At 42.9% G+C, this 24,638-nt stretch overlaps 1 protein-coding gene across 5 annotated transcripts in view; it reads right to left on the bottom strand.

The window, feature by feature from the left end:
* Positions 1-24,638, bottom strand: part of KLF12 (KLF transcription factor 12) — a 252,077-nt gene that overhangs the window by 222,624 nt on the left and 4,815 nt on the right. Inside the window, exon 1 of one of the 5 annotated variants that reach the window (XM_068267855.1) lies at positions 15,437-15,524. The exons of the other annotated variants lie outside the window; for them this stretch is intronic. Coding sequence (XP_068123956.1) covers positions 15,437-15,444 — 8 coding nt within the window. The 5' untranslated portion in view covers positions 15,445-15,524. Of the gene's footprint in view, positions 1-15,436; positions 15,525-24,638 lie in introns of those variants that run through there. 5 annotated transcript variants of the gene reach the window in all.

Here is a 24,638-nt window from a genome sequence, read left to right on the forward strand (position 1 = left end):
TTTAGATTGTAAGCCTTTGGGCAGGGTCCTCCTCCTTTTGTGTCCAACCTGATCATGCACCTCCATTACTGTGAACCCATGATAGGCATCTGAGTGAACCTAACTTGCCTAATCTCCATGCTACATCCAGTGACTGACTAAGCATTACCTTGTACTCATACTGTGCTGCATGATCTGATCTTTCTTGTATTCAGGTATTGTCATTTTGCTGTATGTCACCCCTAAATATTGTCTGTATCCCTATTTATTGTCCAGCGCTGCGTAATATGTTGGCGCTTTATAAATACAATAAATAAAATAAATAAATAAATTATAAAGTCAAGTTCGTTGTGCCAGAAAACAGCAGTTAAAGGACAACTGAAGTGAGAGGTATATGGATGCTGCCATATTTATTTCCTTTTAAAGGGGCACTATGGCGAAAAATTGTAAAATGTAAAATATGTGCAAACATAGACAAATTAGTACGTTTTTTCCAGAGTAATATGAGCCATAAATTACTTTTCTCCTATGTTGTCAGTTACAGTAGGTATTGGAAATCTGACAGAAGCGACAGGTTTTGGACTAGTCCATCTCTTGATAGGGGATTCTCAGCAAGACTTTATATTCCTTACAAAGATATTCCCTAAAAAGGATTTAAACAATGATGCTGGCCAGCTTCTCTGCTCGCTACACAGTTTTTTGGCAGTTGGGCAGAGCAAATGCCATTCACCAAGTGCTTTTGAAAATAAATAAATCCCTGAGAATCCCCCATAAAGAGATGGACAAGTTCAAAACCTGTCGCTTCTGTCAGATTTGTATTACCTACTGTAAGTGACAGCAACATAGGCGAAAAGTCATTTATGGCTCATTTTACTCTGGAAAAAATGTACTTCTTATTTGTCTATGCTTGCACATATTTTAAATTGTTGCCTGACATCCCTGCTCATCTATTTGGCTGCAGTAGTGTCTGAATCACACCAGAAACAAGCATGCAGACAATCTTGTCAGATCTGTTAATAATGTCAGAAACCCCTGATCTGCTGCATGCTTGTTCAGGGTCTATGGCTAAAAGTATTAGATGCAGAGCAGGACAGCTAGGCAACTGGCATTGCTTAAATGGAAATAAATATGGCAGCCTCCTTATCCCCCTCACTTCAGTTGTCCTTTAAAGTATTGTTGTATGTGAGAAACATATGGAGACTGCCATATTTATTGTCTTTTAAAGAATACCAGTTGCCTGGCAGTCCTATTGATCTTACTGGCTGCAGTGTCTGAATCACACACCTGAAACAAGCATGCAGCTAATTTTGTCAGAATTGTGACAGAAAAATCTGATCTGCATGTTTGTTCAGGGTCTATGGCTGAAAGCATTAGAGGCAGAGTATCAGCAGGACAGCCAGGAAATGTGCATTGTTTAAAAGGAAATAAATGTCAGCCTCCATGTGTCTCTCACCTCAGGTTCCCTTTAACCACTTGAGGACCCACCCTTTACCCCCCCTTAAGGACCAGCGCTGGTTTGATTGATCTGTGCTGGGTGGGCTCTGCAGCCCCCAGCACAGATCAGGGTGCAGGCAGGGAGATCAGATTGCCCCCCTTTTTTCCCCCCTATGGGGATGATGTGCTGGGGGGGTCTGATCTCTCCTGCCTGCTGTGGGTGGCGGGGGGGGCACCTCAAAGCCCCCCTCCGCGGCGAAATTCCCCCCTCCCTCTCCTACCTGCTGCCTCCCCCGGTGATCGGGGCTGCACAGGACGGCTATCCGTCCTGTGCAGCCAGTGACAGGACGTCCCCTGTCACATGGCGGCGATCCCCGGCCGCTGATTGGCCGGGGATCGCCGATCTGCCTTACGGCGCTGCTGCGCAGCAGCGCCGTGCAAATGTAAACAAAGCGGATTATTTCCGCTTGTGTTTACATCTAGCCTGCGAGCTGCCATCGGCGGCCCGCAGGCTATTCACGGAGCCCCCCGCCGTGATTTGACAGGAAGCAGCCGCGCGTACGAGCGGCTGCTTCCTGATTAATTAGGCTGCAGCTGGCGACGCAGTACTGCGTCGCTGGTCCTGCAGCTGCCACTTTGCCGACGCACGTTATGAGTGTGCGGTCGGCAAGTGGTTAATAACAGTTGTTACTAGATGACAAATCGGCCTCGGTTTACCACACCTTTACAGACTGTCTGTCATAACTCACAATAAAGAAAAGTAATACAATAACAGCAGACTTGTGACAAGACTCCATTAATACCCTTGTACATTATGGTTTAAGGACCAAGCTCCCTACTACAATGAAGCACTATCATTCATAAAATTCCTTTCATTCTTTCCATAAATTCTAAGCTATATAAAAGAAAGTACATATCATGTAGACAGGCAAAAGAACAAAGACACACTTCAGAGTACATAGGTCGTCCTGGCTAAAAATAGGTGTATTTCCAGTGACTGAATACAGATGAAAAAGTGAAATGTACACCCTGGGAAGAATAGCATCAGGAAATATAACCCGGGAGATCTTCTCACTTTCTCTCCTTACTACTTTACCATCTCATTATTTCTACTATCCCTGAACAGAAGGGACATACACCGACATCCCAACACAGGTAATACAGTTTAATCAACTAATGATTTCATCAGACACATTATTATTGCTAGTAGAACCTGATGCATTATGTAGGACCTGCTGTTATGTATACAATATCCAGGTTCCTCCATAAACCAGAATAAATATGTTTAAAATAAGACTGGTCAATCTTATATCAGCTGAGCCATGGCTAGATCAGGTTCTACCGGCTCTGGACACTGTGCTGTATGTGAGATCTGCTAAACATGACAGATCGGGGGACATGAACTCTACAGCATCATAAAAATGCAACATTTATCAGGATAATAGATTTTCACCATTCTCTCTGTGCAGTTGTACAGTCAGCTTGTTTAAGCAGCACATTTTTAATTGCCAATCTGTAATGAACTTAAAGCACGATCATGGCAAAAAAAGAGACAACTTATCAGTCATTAATATTGCACTTTCTATGCATCGGGTAGGATTACATTCTTAGCTAACATGGCAACAGTGTAGTAACATGGCAACAGTGTAGTAACAGCTCCCTGTACACATTCAGCTCTCACATAAGCGTATGCTTGAATGGGTCAGTTTGGTCAAGTATCCAGCAGGGGAGGGGTACAGTATACATAAGCTGCATTCCAGAAGTCCTGCAGCAGGGGAGGAGTATAGTATACATAAACTGAATGTCAGAAGTTCTGCAGCAGGGGAGGGGTATAGTATACATAAACTGAATGTCAGAAGTCCTGCAGCAGGAGAGGGGTATAGTATACATAAACTGAATGTCAGAAGTCCTGCAGCAGGAGAGGGGTATAGTATACATAAACTGAATGTCAGAAGTCCTGCAGCGGAGAGGGTATAGTATACATAAACTGAATGTCAGAAGTTCTGCAGCAGGGGAGGAGTATAGTATACATAAACTGAATGTCAAAAGTCCTGCAGCAGGAGAGGGGTATAGTATACATAAACTGAATGTCAGAAGTCCTGCAGCAGGAGAGGGGTATAGTATACATAAACTGAATGTCAGAAGTTCTGCAGCAGGGGAGGAGTATAGTATACATAAACTGAATGTCAGAAGTCCTGCAGCAGGAGAGGGGTATAGTATACATAAACTGAATGTCAGAAGTCCTGCAGCAGGAGAGGGGTATAGTATACATAAACTGAATGTCAGAAGTCCTGCAGCGGAGAGGGTATAGTATACATAAACTGAATGTCAGAAGTCCTGCAGCGGAGAGGGTATAGTATACATAAACTGAATGTCAGAAATCCTGCAGCAGGGGAGGGGTATAGTATACATAAACTGAATGTCAGAGTCCTGCAGCAGGGGAGGGGTATAGTATACATGAACTGAATGTCTCAGAAGTCCTGCAGCAGGGGAGTGGTATAGTATACATAAACTGAATGTCAGAGTCCTGCAGCAGGGGAAGGGTATAGCATACATAAACTGAACTTCAGAAGCCCTGCAGCAGGGGAGGGGTATAGCATACATAAACTGAACCTCAGAAGCCCTGCAGCAGGGGAGGGGTATAGTATACATAAACTGAATGTCACAAGTCCTGCAGCAGGGGGAAGGGTATAGTATACATAAACTGAATGTCTCAGAAGTCCTGCAGCAGGGGAGAGGTATAGTATACTTAAAATGAATGTCAGAGTCCTGCAGCAGGGAGAAGGGTATACTATACATAAACTGAATGTCAGAAGTCCTGCAGCAGGAGAGTGGTATAGTATACATAAACTGAATGTCAGAAGTCCTGCAGCGGAGAGGGGTATAGTATACATAAACTGAATGTCAGAAGTCCTTCAGCGGAGAGGGGTATAGTATACATAAACTGAATGTCAGAAGTCCTGCAGCGGAGAGGGGTATATTATACATAAACTGAACTTCAGAAGTCCTGCAGCAGGGGAGGGGTATACTAAACATAAACTGAATGTCTCAGAAGTCCTGCAGCAGGGGAAGGGTATAGCATACATAAACTGAATGTCAGAGTCCTGCAGCAGGGGGAAGGGTATAGTATACATAAACTGAACTTCAGAAGTCCTGCAGCAGGGAAGGGGTATAGTATACATAAACAGAATGTCAGAGGTCCTGCAGCAGGGGAGGGGTATAGTATACATAAACAGAATGTCAGAAGTCCTGCAGCAGGGGAGGGGTATTGTATACACAAACTGAATTTCAGAACTCCTGGGCTTTAGTTTGAGGGTGTAAATTAGTGCTTAGATAATCCCCAACCTTAGTGAAGGCAAGAAACCACCTTATTTCAATTTGTGTGACATTGCATACTGTGCACATTAAACCACAGGTCCTACATAACACATCAGGTACCACTAGCATCTTCATACTTTGTCTGATAAAATGTAGTGTTGGTGGTCAAATTCGAAGAATTGAATTTAAAATCCAAAATTCCCCGCGCATCACACCTGAGCACCAGTGGAGGTGAAGTAGTGGACAGGTCATGGGGTGTTCACTTACTTGCAGTTCACAGAACTCTGATACTTCCTCCATCCAAGACGGAAGGAGGAAGTAAGTGAACTCCCCGTGACCTGTCCACTGCTCCGGGTGCTGAAGTGTGGTGTTAGGGAAAATTCTGGTTTCCGAATTAAATCTCCTGAATCTGGACAGCAACACTAATGAAGAGCAATTTTCTCATTTTACACAATGACAAACAATAAAGTACTTGAACTATACTCAATACCCATTTTGGTGGAATAATTATGTACTTGTGGAAATAAGAGTACAGGAGAGAGGCAGAAAGGATAGAAATAAGAAGCCGAAGAGAGGACCGAATGCGGTTTGCGATGCTGTAGGCAATAGGCATCTATCGTGCCAACACACAGTCAGGTTTTAAAACGACAACCAGAAAACATTGTGGTGCTCTGTTAAATGTTTACATTCCAAGGATTAACCATCAAAACAGCATGAGGAGGCCATTCATATTCTGTGATCATCATGTCTGTAACATTAAAAAACAACAACCTCATCTATAAAACATAACATGTTCATGTTGATTTCACAAGTCATTTAGTAAGATTTATCAAAAGAATTGTGAATTTGGACACTTCCTATGTTGCAAATACAATGTAACAGATGTGAACACATAGAACAGTATCAGCGTGATCACTTTTCTGCAAAACAAAGTTGTCTTTCTGCAAGTAGATTAATAAAGCCGATTTCTCAGCTATTTCAAACACTGTGATTTGCTCTGTCGGTAAGTTATTGCCCCAAACATTCCTGGTTAATTAACTTTGAACTGGGTTTGGGCACAGTTTGTTGATTGAAGGGTTGGTCGGGCATGTTGGAAAAAGAGCAGCAGAAGATCAATGGCCTTGCCCAGCATGCAACATTACAGCACTAGAAGTTTGATCCATTACTGAATAGATTTCTGCAGAAATCCAATGCTGGGAATACACGATTCGTTTTTCCGATCAATTTCCATACACTACTATGAGAAAAACGATTGAAATCAGTTCAGACCTGTCGAAAATTATCTATCAAGCCATATATCTGCCAAAAAAAGTCATTGTGTATTCCCAGCATTACATAAACGGAGAGGCAATCAGTCAGAACCTGATCAATACTGGAGATCGATCAAAGGTTTGTGGTTGCACAGCTGGTGATTGGCCTGTGGTAGAGTGAGGCATGCAAAAGTTATTGCCTGCAATTTAGCTTTGCTTTAATCAAATAATGGCTTTTTATATCTATGGAAAATCCCAGTCTAAAGTTTTTACCACCAGAGTTCCAATGGCCAGATATCCGAACTTGTGTGGCCAACACAAAGTCAAATAATGTCCTGTCTCTGTTCTGTCCTCTACATAATTTCTTACCTCTTTTCCCAAAAAATGTTTATGTACAATGTAAATAAAAACTAGTAGAGTACAGTAACTAGATAATGCATTCCAACTGATTATTTTTGAAATACATGCTTTTTTAAATTAATGCTAGCAACCCATTTCAAAAAGCTAGGATAGAGGCATGTTCACCACTATGTTACATTACCTCTTATTTAAACAACACTCTTAAAACATTTAGGAAGTAAAGATGCTGCAATTTTCAAAGTGAAATGTTCCATTTTGTCTGATAGTTTGGGGTTTCTCTTGTTGTATTTCTCATTTCATCATGCACCCATTGCTTTTAATGAGTGACTGGATCTGGACTGCAAGTCAGTCGGTTAAGCACCCAGACTTTTTAACAATATAGCCATGTTATTGTAATACATGCATTTGTCATTGCTTTGCTGAAACAAGCATGATCTTCCCTTAAAAAGTGTTTTCCCCAGCCTGCACAATGTGCGGATGAAGTACCTCACCTATTACTCACCTATCTCTGAAGAAATATCACTTCCCGAACACTAACTGGCACAGGGTGGTATAGATTAGCCCATAAGCCCAGGGCTTATTTTAAGGATGAGTGTCTAGTATTTTTTAGATATTTTACAATTTCAGACATTATTATTATACAATAAAGCCCAAATCATCCATTATTATTTAGTAATCATAAAGTGCCGACATCTTCTGCGGCACTTTACAAAGTATAGTCTTGTCACTTGCTTCCCACAGATATTTTGATAATCTGATCAGCACCAGTCATACGTCCATCAAAGTATAGGACCATTGTTTATGGGAAAACCAATTTACTTAATTGTATGTTTTGGGGATGTGGGAGGAAACCCATAAAAACATGGGGAGGACATACAAACTCTGTGCAGATAGTGCCTGGGGTGGAATTTAACCTGGGGAGCCAGTACTGCAAGGCGAGAGTGCTATCCACTACACCACCATGATGCCCAATAAAAGTGCACCTGAGAATGGGGGAAAAGTGCATGTGCAGTTTGTATAGACCTGCAACTGCACATGTATGTGCTAAATGCCCCCGTTCATAGAGGAGGTGCGTGGATGGGATGGGGCTGACAGCAGCACAATGGTTCAGCTAATAGTAAAAAAAAAAAATCGGTAATTTAAATTATCAATATTTTACTATAAACTACTTGACACCTATTTTAATTTTAAAAGTGAAATGTTCTGTTTTTGTCTGATAGTTGTTCAACAGTTTGGTGTTATCCTCATTTCATCATGCACCCATTGTTTTCAATGAGTGACTGGATCTGAACGGCAGGTAAGCCAGTTTCGCACCCAGACTCTTTTACAAAACAAGATGGTCTTTCGCCTCTTTAGTCTGGAGAATGATGTATCCATATTTCCTTCCCTAATTTAGCCTGGAAAACGCTCCGTCCACTCATTCCAAACTAATTGTTCTTCCTCCTGCCTCAGCCTTTCTAAGGTCTGTTGATGGCATCAAATTTAATTGAACATTTATCCTAAAAATGTTAAGTGTTAATATTCAACATACAGTATTGTCTTTGTGTTAATGAGACATAAATACAAGATTTAAATGATTTCCAAATCATCATATTCTGTTTTTCTGTTCATTTCATACAGTGCGCAACCTTTATTGGAAACGGGGCTGTAGAAGGATTCAGATCTCTGACTGCGAGAGAATGACAGATGTATTATAGCCTTGTGGATGTGGGTGAAGTAAAACTGTGGGCAAACTTGCCAATGGAGTCTCTAATTAATGTAACAAGTTGACAGATCACTGAAATGTCAATGCCTACCCAGAATTGGAAAATCAATTCATTACAGTATTGTTGCCACTGTACAATAACAAGTTATGAAGTAGGAGAGTGAGATTTATTTTTCACATGGTGTGTTCCCCTGTGTGATTTTTACATCCGGGTAAAATCTAGACTAGCTTCTGTCAGTCTGTTATAGTTAATTAATGATTACACTTGTCTACTAAATGCTGTATAATATTAAGCTTCCCTTTGAAAGATTTACTTTTACAATAATAAACAGAGTTTCTTAGAAAATAGACAGTCTAAGGCTCCTACCAACCTTTCGATTCTTTGCACGATTCTTCCGATGGTCGGCAATTTTTTGAACAATGAGCAATCTTTTTTGCAAATGAAACTTTGTGACGCGCGGTGACAATGACCAACATGGAGGATCTTTAAAGAGAACCTGTACTGAGTAAAAATATTTAAAATAAACACATGAGGTAACTTCAAATGAACATTACATAGTTACTTTGCCATCAGTTCCTCTCAGAAGCTCACCATTTCCTTCTGACAATAATTCCTTCCAGTTCTGACAATATTTTGTCAGATCTGAAATATATCAGTTGCTGTCAGTAAAATATCAGTTGCTGTCAGTTATAGCTGAGAGGAAAACTGATGTACCAGGTAAATGTCCATGTTTCCCTATGGCTCAAGTGGGCGATGTTACAGTTTAACTGTGTGCTGACCAGAAAGCTGTTATGGGTAATGGCCATTTTCAAAATGGAGGACGGAAAATTCCCTTGATCACAGTGAACAAACAGGACGTGGGACATGAGAAAGACACTGAGGAGTAGACTACATGGAAGGGAAGTATGACTTGTGTATGCTTATTTTGACTTTTAATTTTCAGTTCAGGTTTTCTTTAAGAACACCTGACAACTGCTGGACAAATTGCCTCGTTCGTTTGAACTCTCGTTTGCGCCCGTCATGTGCATCATGTGATGTTGCGTGTTCTCGGGGGCAGGAAGATTGATCGGGGAACCTCGTTCGTCGGGAGGCGTTGTTGTGAGGTTTCCCAATCCATCGTCTGGTGAGTATTCAGCTTCAAACATTAAAAGCACTCTCGAGTCATCAAATCCAGGTCCTGAAATGCCTAAGGTGACCACAAGTCACTTGCATAGGTATAGGTAGGCTACCCAGGCTACAGTGATTTGTATTCGATGCACAAAGGTAATAAGGCTCGGGCCACACTGGGACTGGATCACAAACGGCCAGCCAGAGCAGTCAGTGCAAGATCCGTTCACGTGGTCAGTTCGAAGTCTGAAGCTTCCACTATAGACTTCTATGGGAAACGCATCTGCTTATCCAGAACAACGGTACAGGTCAGGATATTCCATTGCAGTAAGCGGATCAGAATGAAAGGATCCATTGAAGTCAGATAAAGTAAAACGGTTTCTACACTTAACATAGGATCCCTTTGGGTGTCCATTACTCTGCTGATGGCCAATCCAGAACACATTAAAGGGAAGGTTCAGGGAGGGTGGGGAAAAAATAAAAATCAATTTCCACTTACCTGGGGCTTCCTCCAGCCCGTGGCAGGTAGGAGGTGCCCTCGCCGCCGCTCCGCAGGCTCCCGGTGGTCTCCGGTGGCCGACCCGACCTGGCCAGGCCAGCTGCCAGGTCGGGCTCTTCTGCGCTCCAAGTCCTTGTACTTCTGCGTCCCACGCCGGCGCTCTGACGTCATCGGACGTCCGCCGGGCTGTACTGCGCATGCGCAGAACTACTGCGCATGCGCAGTACAGCCCGGCGGACGTCCGATGACGTCAGAGCGCCGGCGTGGGACGCAGAAGTACAAGGACTTGGAGCGCAGAAGAGCCCGACCTGGCAGCCGGCCTGGCCAGGTCGGGTCGGCCACCGGAGACCACCGGGAGCCTGCGGAGCGGCGGCGAGGGCACCTCCTGCCTGCCACGGGCCGGAGGAAGCCCCAGGTAAGTGGAAATTGATTTTTATTTTTTCTCCACCCTCCCTAAACCTTCCCTTTAAGCTTTTTCCTTAAAGAGGAACTCCAGTGAAAATAATGTAGTAAAAAAAGTGCTTCATTTTTTTACCATAATTATGTATAAATGATTTAGTCAGTGTTTGCTCATTGTAAAATTTTTCCTCTCCCCGATTTACATTCTGACATTTATTACATGGTGACATTTTTACTGTGGGCAGGTTATGTAGCTGCTGCTAGCTGTTTTGGCTGTTAGAGACAGCTGTAAACAGCTATTTCCTGTCTGTGAACCTTGTTATATTGTAACAAACTGCCAAAAGTACCGCAGTCCCAGAGCTTCTTGTGGGAGGGGTTTCAGCACAAAATCAGTCATACAGCGCCCCCTGATGGTCTGTTTGTGAAAAGCATTATATTTCTCATGTAAAAGGGGGTATCAGCTACTGATTGGGATAAAGTTCAATTCTAGGTTGGAGTTTCTCTTTAAGTGTGGACCAAGCCTAACAGTGATAAAATGGGATTTGGACTGTGGAAGCCTCCCAGAGTTCTACTGTCCATTGTCCTTGTTCTTTATGATTGTTGAGATTAAGTCTTTTCATAGCTTAGATAAACACAATAAATGCATATTCCCAAAACACTAGCATTTTATGTTTGGTTGTTAGCAATCAGGCATACTAGAAAAGCTTGCCTGTTAGTTACTGCTATATATTGTCGTAGGTGCTGCTAACTCATTCCCGTTTGTGTATTCTGCTTCCATCTCCATAGAGTGCAACACACGGATAAGCAAACAAACTACATGCTTGTATGGCCATGGTTTCAAAACTGCCACCAGAAATTATCTGAAAAGATTATTTAGGGTGACAACATTTTAAAGTGTGTATAGGCCTCTACTTTGTGTCAGGCGAATACCTATAAAATCCGTATTACCAGTGCACTGAGTGCATGATGACATGACTCGCCTATCCCTGAAGAGATACTACTTCCAGAATATTAACTGGCACCGTGTAGTATAGGTTAGCGTGTTATTTTTCAGTCTGAGAATCTGTTTTTTTTACATATTTTACAATTTCAGACACTATTATAATAAAAATAAAGGAACACCAGCTTAAATCCTCAATTAATTACCTGAGAAGAGGGAAAAGCACATGCGCAGTTCGTATAGACCTACAACTGCGCATGTGTAGAATGGGAGCGCGATCGAGGAGTTGCGCGGACGGGACCGCTCATGCACAGTGGAAGCTGACAGAAGCACAACGGTTCCACTAATAGTAAAATATTGGTAGTTTAAATTATATATACTACCCAGCACCTATTCTAACCTTAACCCTTCTCTCTAAGTGCCTAACTCCACCCAACCTAATCCCTAACCCACCTGAAGGTGCCTAACACCCCCAGCAAATGTCCTAGCCCTAACCCCCTGCCCCCCCCCCCCCCCCCCTATAAGTGCCTAGCCTTAACCCCCATCTGTTTCCTAACCTTAACACTCCCGGTAAATTCCTGATACTAGACAAAAATTGGACACCCACACGTCCGATAGTTGTAGCTGAACATCTACAACTGGCTGCAACCATTAAATACAATGTAGTAGCTGCCTCGGGCTCCCAAAGCCCTGTCTGAGCACCCGCTTACTGAAAATGAACACAGTTTCTTTTAGATGCCTGCTGATCGTGGCACCCAATTGACCTGCTTGGACTGGGACACTAAGGGCCCACCAGAAAAGCTTTAGCCTGGGCCCCCCTCCCCCCCGATTTCTTCTGACCCCCCCCCCCCCCCCATTTTGGGCTCACATACGCATGTACTCTAGAAATTTTGCAAAATATATATATATACATATATATATATATATATACACACACATCATTTGGTAGGGCATTATATTATGGTAGGGAATAGATTGTGAGCACTTCTGAGGACAGTCCCCAACAGGGAGATGTCCACATGCAGCGCGCTCAGCGCACCGGCGCAAAATTACATGGGTGTCACCATGCACTGGAACATAACAAAAAATACACAAAATAAATAGCTGTGTTATTCACAGAGAGTGGGTCCGAGCAGATACATTTTAGATAAAATAATCAAGTAAATACATGCCTCATGATAATTCATCAAGTAGACAAATGCCGCAAAATAAAAAGGTCTATAAGTGTCCCCAGTTATGTAGGCAGGTCTAAGTGCCTCCACCCTGGATGGGGGGGGGGGCAGTGGGCACAGAGCGGTGGGGAGGGGGGGAAGCCTCTCCCCTCCCACACCTGGAGCCCCCCGAGTTTAGGTAGGCTGGTCTATAAGTGTCCCCAGTTAGGTAGGTAGGTCTACGTGCCCCCAGCCTGGAAGAGGGGGCCGTGGGCACAGAGCGGCGGGGAGGGGGGGGAAGCCTGGGCCCCCCCCCCAGTTTAGGTAGGCAGGTCTATAAGTGTCCCCAGTTAGGTAAGCAGGTGAGGTCTAAGTGCCCCCAGCCTGGAAGGGGGAGCAGTGGGCCCCAGTTAGGTAGACAAGTCTAAGTGCCCTCAGCCTGGAAGGGGGGCAGTGGGCACAGAGGGGTGGGGAGGGGGGGAAGCCTCCCCCCCTCCCTCACCTGGAGCCCCCCCTTCCATGCTCCCACCTCCAAATTTGCAGCCAGCAGTAGCAGCAAGCGGGAATCACTTACCGAGAGTCAGATAGCTCTGCGTGCCACTGCTGGTCTGGTCTCCTGCACTGCACTGTCCAATCACGCTCTCACAGGAAGTACAGTGAGAGCGTGCTTGGACAGTGTCAGTGCAGAAGACCAGACCTGCGGCACGCAGAGCTATCGATCTGACTCTCGGTAAGCTATTCCCCACTGCTGCCGCTGGCTGGCTACAATTCTGGAGGGGGGAGCGCGGAAGGTGGGGCCCTAGGTGAGGGAGGGGGGAGGCTTCCCCTATCCCTGCCGCTCTGTCCCCACTGCCCCCTTTTACCTGCACTGCGCCCCCCTCCTCAGCACTGGGGCCCCCAGGGCCCCCGGGTGCAGGAGGCCTACCGGGCAGAAACCTGAGCTCCCGCTGGGCCTGTCCGAGCCAAACAGGAGGATATTGTTTAGGTAGGGGGTTGAAAACATCCTGAATAATATTCCTGCCTAGGCAGCAATTAGAAATGAGTATAAAAAAAAATAACTGGAGGCTAGTTCATCTATGAAAGCCTCAGAAATAGATTACGGCCTGTAATAAGGCATACCCATGTAACTGTAGATAAAATCTGCCATTGATATGCGCATTTTGCATAAATGCATTAAGCGTGCCTGCTTGCATCACTTATTTACTTCTCTGGTTTTTCTTGTAAGAAGGTTCCCATATCATGTGTCTCAGGTCAATAAAATTTTAGCTTCATGTAATGCTTTCTTTACAGCCACGGGAAATGATTGCCATTTGTCTGAAATTGTTTTCGGTGTGTACAGTACAGAGTCAATTTTCTAGGTTGTTTATACACAGTGTAATAAAAATAAACGTCAATTTGCTGGAATATTATCCATAACGGATAGCATGCACAGCGTAGAACAACACCCCCGGCAGCATTAGCGAGGAATCAAATGTGAAATAAAACTAATTGTGGATGTCATGTGTCAAGAATGACAGACGGGTTATTTTAATGGAGCTCTTTTAACGGAAGACGTCTTATTTTTCGACTAATATCTCATTAGGTAGACTGCAGCTATTCTGCATAATGAGCAAATATATAATACATTTCCCAAAAAACAGGACTTGAACTTTACTGTAAATGAACATTTGCTGTGTAACTGAATGTATTGTAGTGTTTACATTAGCAGCCATTTGGATGTGAGCAGATCTGCCACCCTGCACACAAGCAATACTGATTATACTAGGCTCCTGAGGCCAGGCTTGGCTGGAACTATGTGCAGCTGTACAATGACCCCACCCACCTCCAGTGTGAGTCAGACTGCAGTGTGAGGTAATCTGATTTCACAGCAACAGCTAATTGACCTTGATAACTCTCTGATTCTTGCTTGAAACACCCTCCCAGCAAGTAGTAAATATAATATATTACACATTAATATTTTAAACCTAATTAAAAGTCTATTTTAATAATGATCATAATAAATAAATATGACAAATTACACATTCCACTTAACAAGAATTTTAAACAGCATTAAAAACATGTACATTGGGTGGCGTATGATTTATTGTTTTCAGCTCCCTCAGTCAATGCAGCAGCAGTTGTAGATGCCATGATTTTGTTTTAGGCCTGTGCTATGGTTTGTTTTGTGGCAAAATCCCATTGCAGATAGATGTAAACAGGGCTGTGGAGTCGGAGTCAAGGAGTTGGAGCAATTTTTAGGTACCTGGTAACGGAGTCAGACTATTCATAAATGGTGAAGTCAAAGTCGGATGATTTTTGTACCCACTCCATAGCCCTGCCATGGCTGTGGAGTCGGAGCAATTTTGGGTACCTGGAGTCGGAGGTTTCATAAACTGAAGAGTCGGATGAGTTTTGTACCGACTCCACAGCCACTGGATGTAAAGCCAGTTACATGTTTTAAAAAAAAACATACCCTCAAGTACATGACTCAAATCTTAAGAATTATGTAAAAAAGACCATATTTTTAGAGTTCATAATGGTGGTTATGTGACCAGATTTGCTGCTGCGAGTAATCAAATGACAGCATATCTGTTATTTCCAATCTCCATGGAGCCACACTGCCCAAACACCTCCACACCCTCAACACACCCACACCTCCTCTGTTGTCCTGATACTGGGAGTGGTGGGGAGACAAAGCCCATTCATCCCTTTCCCTCTCTCCCTCCCTTCCTCCCTCCTGGCCTGACCGTCAGAACCACAAGGACCAGCAGATGATCATGCGGCCACCACTGATAACTGAACAAGTGTGAAGTGTTTTACATAATTTTTATGACAATCATATATTATACCACTAATGGAAAGAGGGAGGAGGCAGGAGGATAAAGACTTAAAAATATTGACGCTTTAAGCTATGGTCGTGGCAGGTGAGTGCAAAGTAGAGGTAAATATGAAGAAATTACAGCTCAGTACGTATTTAAAATGAACAATCTAGAGAAGACATGATGGAGAAGTTGGAAAGTTCCCAGTGATGCTGTATAACAGGAAAACTCACAGCAACCTGACCCTGGACATATCTACTGTGTCCAATAGGAAGTATGGCCCAGGAATGTCCAACAAGTTGTACAGACACCCAAGCCAAAAAAAATTACACTAGTGAATTAATATTTAATGTTCACATTACTTTGAGAAAACTAATTTCAACATGGAATGACAACATGATTAACAACTGTAACAGGTATTAGGGTAGTTTAAGTAATAATGATAATAATGATAATGCTAACATTTGTATAGCGCTTTACTAAGGGCACACTCACTTGGCCATACTGCAGTGTTAGGAAATCTTGCCCAAGGACACCTTACTGAATAGGTACTGGCTTCATCCAGGATGCAAAACCTAGTCTCCTATGTCAAAGACGGTACACTATCCGGTACCTACAGTAAGGAAAAGATTCTCATTCACAATGTCTAAACAAACTGTAACTGGTAATAAAAGCTTTGTAGGTTGACATGATTAAATCATTACAGTCCAGACTCAGTAAAGATTGAATGCAAATGAAATGTTATGGCACTTAGGTTATGCACTTAGCAAACACCCTGAAAGACCATTAACAGGTCAAACAAGGTTTCCACACATGGCGAGTTCCTGGTGAGATCCAGGTTTCTAGAGCTACCAGCAAAAAGAGCTTACAACCTAGCCGCCACCATGTTGCCAACATATCCCAGTAGTATGCATTCAGAGCTTGTATTCACCATTCTTTCACACAAGGTATAATATTCAAGTGCTTTTCTTATTGTTATTGATTCTCTTCAATGGCACCATACAAAGTAAGGAGCAAGCATGGGTAACTAAATCACACAATGGCACATCATAGAGATGGTTAACAACATAAATATATTATGTAAGTAATGCAATGTGTCTAACAAAGCACACAGAATGCTTACAACATAAAGGAACAGGGAGAAAAAAAGGGCCAAGGCAATCTAAAAGCTGTATATCCAGTGAGTTTTTTTAACCACGTTCTGTAGCTCACTCAAAGGCTGAAGGACAGGGTCTAGATTGGGTTATATACCTGCCAGAAAAGATACATTTTAAGGGTGCAGTTAAAGATTTAGAAAGTAAATTTCAGAGCAGGGTAGAGGCTGATGAGTAGTCATTATATATACTGTTAATGGGCACTGACTGAGTGATGAAACGAAGCAAGTCATTTCGGCACCCAATGTTCACCGATGAAGCTGGGCGCTGTCATAGCACTAGTGCTATGCTGCACACCCCTAGAAGAGTAATTCAGGGATCCAGCAATCGTCAGACCCTGAAATACATCTGCCTCTGAGTTGCTACAACTCGGGGTAGGGGAATAGTATTTAACGCTGCTGGGGATTTGAGCAGCAGCAAGGTGAACTGTCAATCGGCTCACCCAGCACCCAGCTCACCGGCGGCAGAGTTATACATAGGCTGATGAAGGACTAGATGTGAAATTTAGTTTTTACTTTGAGATAACAGTAGGTTAAAGATTATGTGGAATAAATGAGAGAGCAGAATCAAATATTAGCCCCAAGCAACGCAGCTGATGACCAGAAGGTATAGGGGTTTAACTGTGGATTGTAGATAGACATGTTAGAAAAATAATCAGTTCCATTTTATTTATTTAAGAACCAAGAGGTCATACATATAGGATAGTATGGTGTAGAGCTGAGAGGTAAACATGTGTATAATTGCATATACCAGATAGTAAGTGGTATTAAAGAGACTCTGTAACTTCAAAAAGATCCCCTGGGGGGTACTCACCTTGGGTGGGGGAAGCCTCCGGATCCTAATGAGGCTTCCCACGCCATCCTCCGTCCCACGGGGGTCTCGCTGCAGCCCTCTGAACAGCCGGCGACAAGCCCGACTGTAATTTCAATATTTACCTTTGCTGGCTCCAGCGGGGGAGCTGTGGCTGCTTTCGGCTCGGAAATAGACGGAAATACCCGATCTCCGTCGGGTCCGCTCTACTGCGCAGGCGCCGGAGACTTGCGCCTGCGCAGTACAGCGGACCCGACGGCGATCGGGTATTTCCGGCTACTTCGGAGCCGACAGCCGTCAGAGCGCCTGCGTGGGAGCCAGGAAGGTAAATATTACGTCACGGCTGTACGGAGGGCTGCAGCGAGACCCCCGTGGGACAGAGGACGGCGTGGGAAGCCTCATTAGGATCCTGAGGCTTCCCCCACCCGAGGTGAGTACCCCCCAGGGGACGTTTTGCCATTACAGTTCCTCTTTAAAGAGAACCAGAGATGAAGCAACCTCATGTATTTTACCTTATAAATCAGTGGGAACATGACAGTAAACACCTAATCTGCTCTTTGTTACATTGTTCTCTGTTTAATTTGCCTGTTATCACCTCTAAGATAAGAATCCCGACTAAGCAGTCGATCTGGCTTTGCTACAGAATAATTATAGCTGAGACTGTGTTCTTTGCTGTCTTCAAGTCCAAGCCTGCCCCCTGCTGGCTTTGCTCAGGAATCATTATAGCTGAGTCATTATAGCAAAGCCAGAATCAATGCTCAGTCCGGGATTCTTATCTCAGCTAGATAACAGACACTTTTAGCAGTGAGGATGGAACAGAGAGCATGGTAAATGTTTTCTCTAATGTTCCCACTGATTTCTATGGTAAAATACACAAGGGTGCTTCGTCTCTGGTTCACTTTAAAGCTCAAATGAATTTACTAATTTCCGAGACCCCGAAAAAATGAATGGATATTGGTAGAATGGGAAAATGAAGGGACCAAAGCCTGAACCCTGAGGCCCCACAACAGAAAGAAGATGCGGATAGGAGATATTCTTTGAATAAGAGACAGTGAAACACCTTACACAGACATAGGGAGATGTCTAAGCAAGCTTATGAAGCTTATACATATGATAGAGAAAATGCAGCGGAGACAATCATTCATCTTGGTCTCCAAGATTTCCAATCAGAAATTAACTTTTCAGTAGTGGTAATCGAAAATCTCGGAAATCTGTCAAAATGCTACATTACCGTAACTCGGAAATTTTAGGCCAATCACAGAACTCAGAAGCATTGAATCAATCAGGGAATGCAGAATTTTTCAGTGGAAATCGGATTTCTGCAGTAATTTTAGACAAATGACAAGACGCAGATACAACTGAGTTTTTCAGAGTCTTGTGATTGGTTTAAAATTTCTGTTGTTTTCTAGTTTCTGCAGTAAAGTTTTGCATTCTCTGATCGGTCCAATACTACTGAGTATTTCCAAGTCAGATTATATTATGGATTCTGTAAAAAAAAAAAAACCACTTGTTTTTTTTTAAATTACTTTATTAAAAAATGGCACAAAAAAAAAACATTTTCTGCAGAAATCGTAATTCGGAAACCCCTGGGAATGTTGTGGTATCTGTAATGAGCATTTGTGGAAATTGGAATTTCGTTGGAATCGGAAATTGGCATTTCCAACCATTCCTAACCATGTATACAGCTGTCCCAAGATGGATCTGCTCTGCTTGATTACTAAATAACAAGCAACAAACACGTGCATTGTTCTTGCACTATAGGATGCCACTCAGTCATGTAACACCAACCATCTCCTCTTTCTCGTTTGTGCAGCACTCCTTACACAAAATGTTATCCTTATGATTGATCGAAGACATTAAAGCTGGTTTAAGTTCATGGCTTTATAGCTAAAAATAAGAGTGTATGGAGGAACCAAGCATGGTCATCCGTGTCAAATGCTGAAGAGAGATCAAGAATGGTAAATATGGAGCAATACCTCTGGATTTATGTTGTATTTTATCGGTATAAACTGTGTATTTCCATGTGTGCCTTAATGGAAAAGTATGTCTGGACATTTATGTTGCTATGAGAGATTTACAGTGAATCTAGTTGATCAGCTGGGGCCTTGCGCAAAGCCTGTGTTTCATAAATGACTTTTTACAACCACACACATCTGCATATGAGTAAATAACACAGCAAAGACAATGGCCTCTGACACTGACCCCAGCCCCCGCAAATGGCCATTGAGGAACTGGCTACCCAAGGTGAGAGGAAACGGAGTTATCTGGTTTGTCAACAATGGTCCATGGGACTAGCTACAACAAGTTCCTTCCCCCCAGCTGCTAAGGGCAGGAACTATTGATGATGTATAACACAGAGGAGGAGTCTCTATACCTGTGGTATCCAGATATAAGACAATGCTTGGGAAGCTCTATCTCTCTTGGAATGCTGCTGCCATGGACTGTGGAACCGAATAGGGGCTCAGCTAATGAAAGTGTGTGACTGTGCATAGGGTATATAGAGCCATTATGTGAGACACATACTTTATATGATCTAACTTGTACATATGTATATTTGTAAATAAACCCCTTTTATTTAACCTCTTTGAAACGACCTCAAGTGTCTGGTCATTAACATAGAAATAAGTTAACATAAGCTAGAGTACATTCTACAATTTAGCTGCTACTATGTTAGATATCCTACAATTGCATATTAATGTTTAAAGTGCAGGAACATAAGTAGAGATCACAAGGTGCAGGACCATAAGTAGAGATCACAAGGTGCAGGAACATAAGAGATCACAAGGTGCAGGAACATAAAAGGAGATCACAAGGTGCAGGAACACACTATATATTCTGGCGTATAAGACTACTTTTTATCCCTGGAAAATCTTCTCAAAAGTCGGTGGTCGTTTTATATGCCGGGTGTCGTCTTATAGGGCAGATGCTGAAACTTCCGAGCCAGACTGGAGAATGTGCAGTTGCCGCATACAGTGGGGGAGCTCAAAAACGTCTACGGCCGCATCCCCAACATATGCGGCAACTGTATGAAAGCAGCAAGGGCGGTGCTGTACAAGTATGGTAGACGAAAATCCACTCACCAGGATTCCTGGAAATAAGTGACTTAACGCATTCCAGATGACGAGGTGAGGGAGCACTTCACTGGGAAGGTGTAAGTGTAGGGTGAAGCAAGCTGCAGGCGTCCGGGATGCCCGGGGTATGGAAAAAAGAGAGCGGCTCTGTGCCCAGAAAAACACACCTCTTTCACCCGTCTGGCCTGCCTTGTATCCTATTACCATACCTCCTTCTCTGCCTCTCAGATCTCACTCCTGAAGACTGCAGTGAAGCGGCACAGGTGCGCTTGTGCGAGATCTGTGGAGCAGAGAAGGAGGTAATAGTATACAAGGGCGGGCCAGACGGGTGAAAGAGGCATGTTTGCGCTACCGCTCTGATAGCTGACCAATCCTAGCAGGCTTTGTATACAACAACCAGCCAATTGCCATTAAGGTACATTGCTTGCCGTGATTGGCTGGTTGTTGTATACTGAGTACCACATACAGTACAGCACCAGTATCTGTACCTGTTTATACAGTATAGCACCAGTACATACAGTACAGTATACAAATGTCCAAGAGTCAAAAGTGTTAGTCTTATAGGGCAAGTATATCCTAAAATGTAAATTTTAACTGGAAAAATTAGGGGTTGTCTTATATGCCCAGTCATCTTATACGCCAGAATACACGGTAAGTAGAGATCACAAGCAGGGATGTGGCGAACGGTTCGCCAGGCGAACATCTGTGGGGGGTTTACTACTTCCGGGTCGCTCTGACCCGGAGTAGTACGCCTGCGCTGCCCTGCGGAGCGCGTCCTAGATCGCACTGCTGTTGCCGGGCACTCTCTGCGCATGAGCGTGACGTCGTTCATGACGTCACGCACATGCGTAGAAAGTGCCCGGCAACAGAAGCGCAGGCGTACTACTCCGGGTCAGAGCGACCCGGAAGTAGTAAACCCCCAGGGATTCAGAGATGTTCACCGGCGAACGGTTCGGGAACCATTCACCACATCTCTAATCACAAGGTGCAGGAACATAAGTAGATATCACAAAGTACCATAACACAATATTGATGAAACTCGCTCATCAAAATTTTGTAAAATTAAATGGATTTCCAACTTATAACAGGGTCAAAACCATTTCATATATAACAGATAAATAAATCTTTATAAAGTACTGTAATAATCCAATAATCTATCAAGCAGGGAATTTTATATATTTATGCAACATTTGATTGTGGTCCTAAATTACACAGACCCATATTTCTTTCAACTAAAAGGAACATATTGATCTTTCAGTGCTGATAACTGTTGTAATATTTGTATATTATTTCTCTATCCTCTTCGGTGCCATTACATTTATTGTGCATTTTCTTTCTATCCTCTTTAGTGCCATTATGTTTATTGATAATGTTTAAATAAGTATATTTATAGAAGTAACTATGTTTGAAGATGCCCCTGTGTCTGTAGATTTTTTAATTTTTATTGATTTTATTGGCAAGAGATGCTGGATTGTTATTGTACTTAATGTTTTCCTTAATTGAGATTCATTTAGTGGTGCTTGCTATTTTATAGGAAGGAGTTTAATTTGATATGTATATGGTATTTTTCCTGTCCCTGAAAAGTACACAATGGATGTGCTCTACTCATATCTCATACAACTTCATGGAAAAACACACAGAGAAACATGTTGGTTTGCAAGTGGCTGCTGCAGAAAGGCGTTCCCAATCACTATGCTGTCATGTGACTCGTGATGTCATTTCCTGAGATGCAAGAAACACATGGGAAGCAGCCCTTGAGGTCTGTGCTGAACTAGATGTTGATCAATGAAGATGTTTCTGTGTACAGCTCTTCATGGAGGAATCTTCATGTGCAAATAGTGATCTATATCTATCTATATCAATGTGATGTGTATGGCAGTGTTCACACTTAGCAATCACCAGCGATTTGCTGATATCACTGTAAAAATCTTAGAGCTATTGGTTTTCAATGTTATAAAATCGCAAAATGCAATCGCTCCAAAATAACTTTTCTGTACAGTGAAAAATCGCTGGAGAATCGCTTTGCAAAACTAGTGTTAATAGCGTTTTTGCGATTCCCAGTGTGAAGGAGGCCTTAGGTTCCATTTAGACTGTAAGGTTAGGGGAATATGTGAACAAAATCTCTGGGAAGAAGGAGTTTGTAAAGCCCCTTAGCCATTGACCCCATAACAGCAGAGGTTTAAAGGAGAACTCCATTTTACTTACAAAAAAGTTATTAACATTATACTATATAACAAAGTTATCAGCCATTTTGTAAATTATTGTTGTTAAAACGAGCAACTTTGTTATGGACTAAGACTCAGGCTTGAGCTTTAAAGGCTCTTTCGCATTACATAACGCATGCATGAACCCAATTTCATGCACGCGTTGTGACCTGCGGTGTGACGTCGGGAAGTTGCGGTGCAACGCTGATTAGCAGACATAGTTCTAATTCACCCGTCGGGAAAACGCCACGGCTGGACGAATAAGAGCTCCCAGGCGCGTTACAACGAAACACTCTGGAACGCTTTGTCTAATGTGAAAGTTAACATGAAAATCAAATAGACTTTCATGTTACCTTTCTAAGCACATCCTAGGAGCAATCCGTCAAAATGCACAGATCAGCTCCTAGTGTGAAAGAGCCCTTATAAATTGTGTGTGGCCCTTCCTCTCTCACTAAGCCGAGTCCCGCTGGCCTATGGTCCCAATCTCTAGTCATGTGATACTGGTGACAGGATAAGCAGCTACTAGTCTAGTAGAAGCTATCCAACGGGATCATTTTAGTGATGGAGGAACAGGCGGGCACAATTTTTAACTTGTGCCTGAGTCTCACTCCCTAGACAGATGGACACAGGTTAACTTTAAATTTTATATTTCATTTTCAGTTTGCATCTGCTATCACTTTCTGATAGTAAAAAAAAAAATGAAAGTAAATTTGCTGGCAACCATAACACTGTTTGGCAGGGATATGTATTTTGCAGCTGGATTACTCACTTTCACTCACAGGAATACAACTGCAATGCAACACATTAGCAAATCCAGACAGCATCCTATAAGTCACTGTCATACAGTTTGTTACATACTTGCCATATGTGGAGATGGTTTGATACTAGGGAAAGTTTTTTATAAGGGGGAGAAAAGTTACATTTAAAAAGAAAGGTTATTGGATTGGGCCCTCAATAGGAATAATCTTTGTAATTTATACTGGTTATTTTTTTTTTCAGCAGCTGTACAGGTTATCCATTCTCTCTAGCCAAGCGGCCGACTCACCTATGTAAATGAGGCTGACAACAACCAGAGAAGTAAGTGGTTTGCATTACAGATGTAAAGTTACATGACATGCTTAGATTGTCCTGGGACAAAACAATTATTCCAGACAAAAATCTCAAGAGTGTACAGAGTCCTGTGATGTCACTGGCATCCTCTTCAGAGATGCACCAGGAGGCCTTTTAAGGGGGTCACAAATATGGCATAAATGTAGTGAGCTTTATCTCTAAAGACAATAGAAGCTGCACTCAGCCTGCTTGTTATTGTTAAAGTGCACCGAGGTGGCACGGGGGGTAGAATTGACGACAATCTCGAAGGGTAGGGGCATCCCTGCAAAACATCCGCCGGGGGCGTTCCTAATGCCCCTTCTCCGGCTGCCATTCGGCAGCTCTGTCTCCCCCTCCTCCCTGCACTCCGCTCTGTGTTAGACACACAGAGCAGCACTTCCAGCGCCATGACCCCAGGGGTCACGAAGATGAAACTTAAAGATTGCTGGCCACAGGAGCGGCTACCTGATCCGGCCAGCCCCCCAGATCAGGCAGTGAGTTATTTTTTAGATAAGTTTGCCGCCTCGGATTCTCTTTAATACAGCAAGGGATGTATACCATGGGGTTAGTTCACAAGTGTATCAGTTGCATTGCAAATAATTCTCCATGTCACCTCCCTGTCCATACAATTCTATGGGCCTATTTACACCTCTGCATCGTAACTGATTGCGTTGTTCTAACTCACTGCATACAGGCTTTAAAGAGATACTCCGACCAAGAATTGAACTTTATCCCAATCAGTAGCTGATACCCCATTTTACATAAGAGATCTATTCCTTTTCACAAACAGACCATCAGGGGAAGCTGTATGACTGATATTGTAGTGAAACCACTCCCACAAGAAACTCTTGAGTACATACTCCTGGCAGTTTCCTGTCTGGGAACCTAGCTGCATTGTGGGAAATAGCGGTTTACAGCTGTTTCCAACTGCCAAAAAAACATGCAGCAGCTACATCACCTGCCAGCAGTAAAAATGTCACCATGTGATTAATGTCAGAATGTAAATCAGGGATTTAAAAGATTTTACAATGGGCAAACACTGACTAAATCATTTATACATAATTATTGTAAAAATGAAGCCCTTTTTAATTACATTATTTTCACTGGAGTTCCTCTTCAAATTAACAACTATGTTTAGTCTCCATTGCAGTTCATGCATATTTTAGTGCGCGCATTATGCAACCCACCACTAAGAATCCAGTCTGAAAATGTATTTAAGGGTCCTTTTACAGTTGTTGCAATGCGATTTGCAAGTGGCAAAATGGCTATCACAATGCATCACACCATTACACACACTTTAGTATATGCAGCACACTGCATGGACAGGGAATTGGAGGCAACCGGCCTTACAAAGTCACATCCTTCAGTC

The sequence above is a fragment of the Hyperolius riggenbachi genome, chromosome 2 (assembly GCF_040937935.1).
Source record: "Hyperolius riggenbachi isolate aHypRig1 chromosome 2, aHypRig1.pri, whole genome shotgun sequence".
NCBI classification, from domain to species: Eukaryota; Metazoa; Chordata; class Amphibia; order Anura; family Hyperoliidae; genus Hyperolius; species Hyperolius riggenbachi.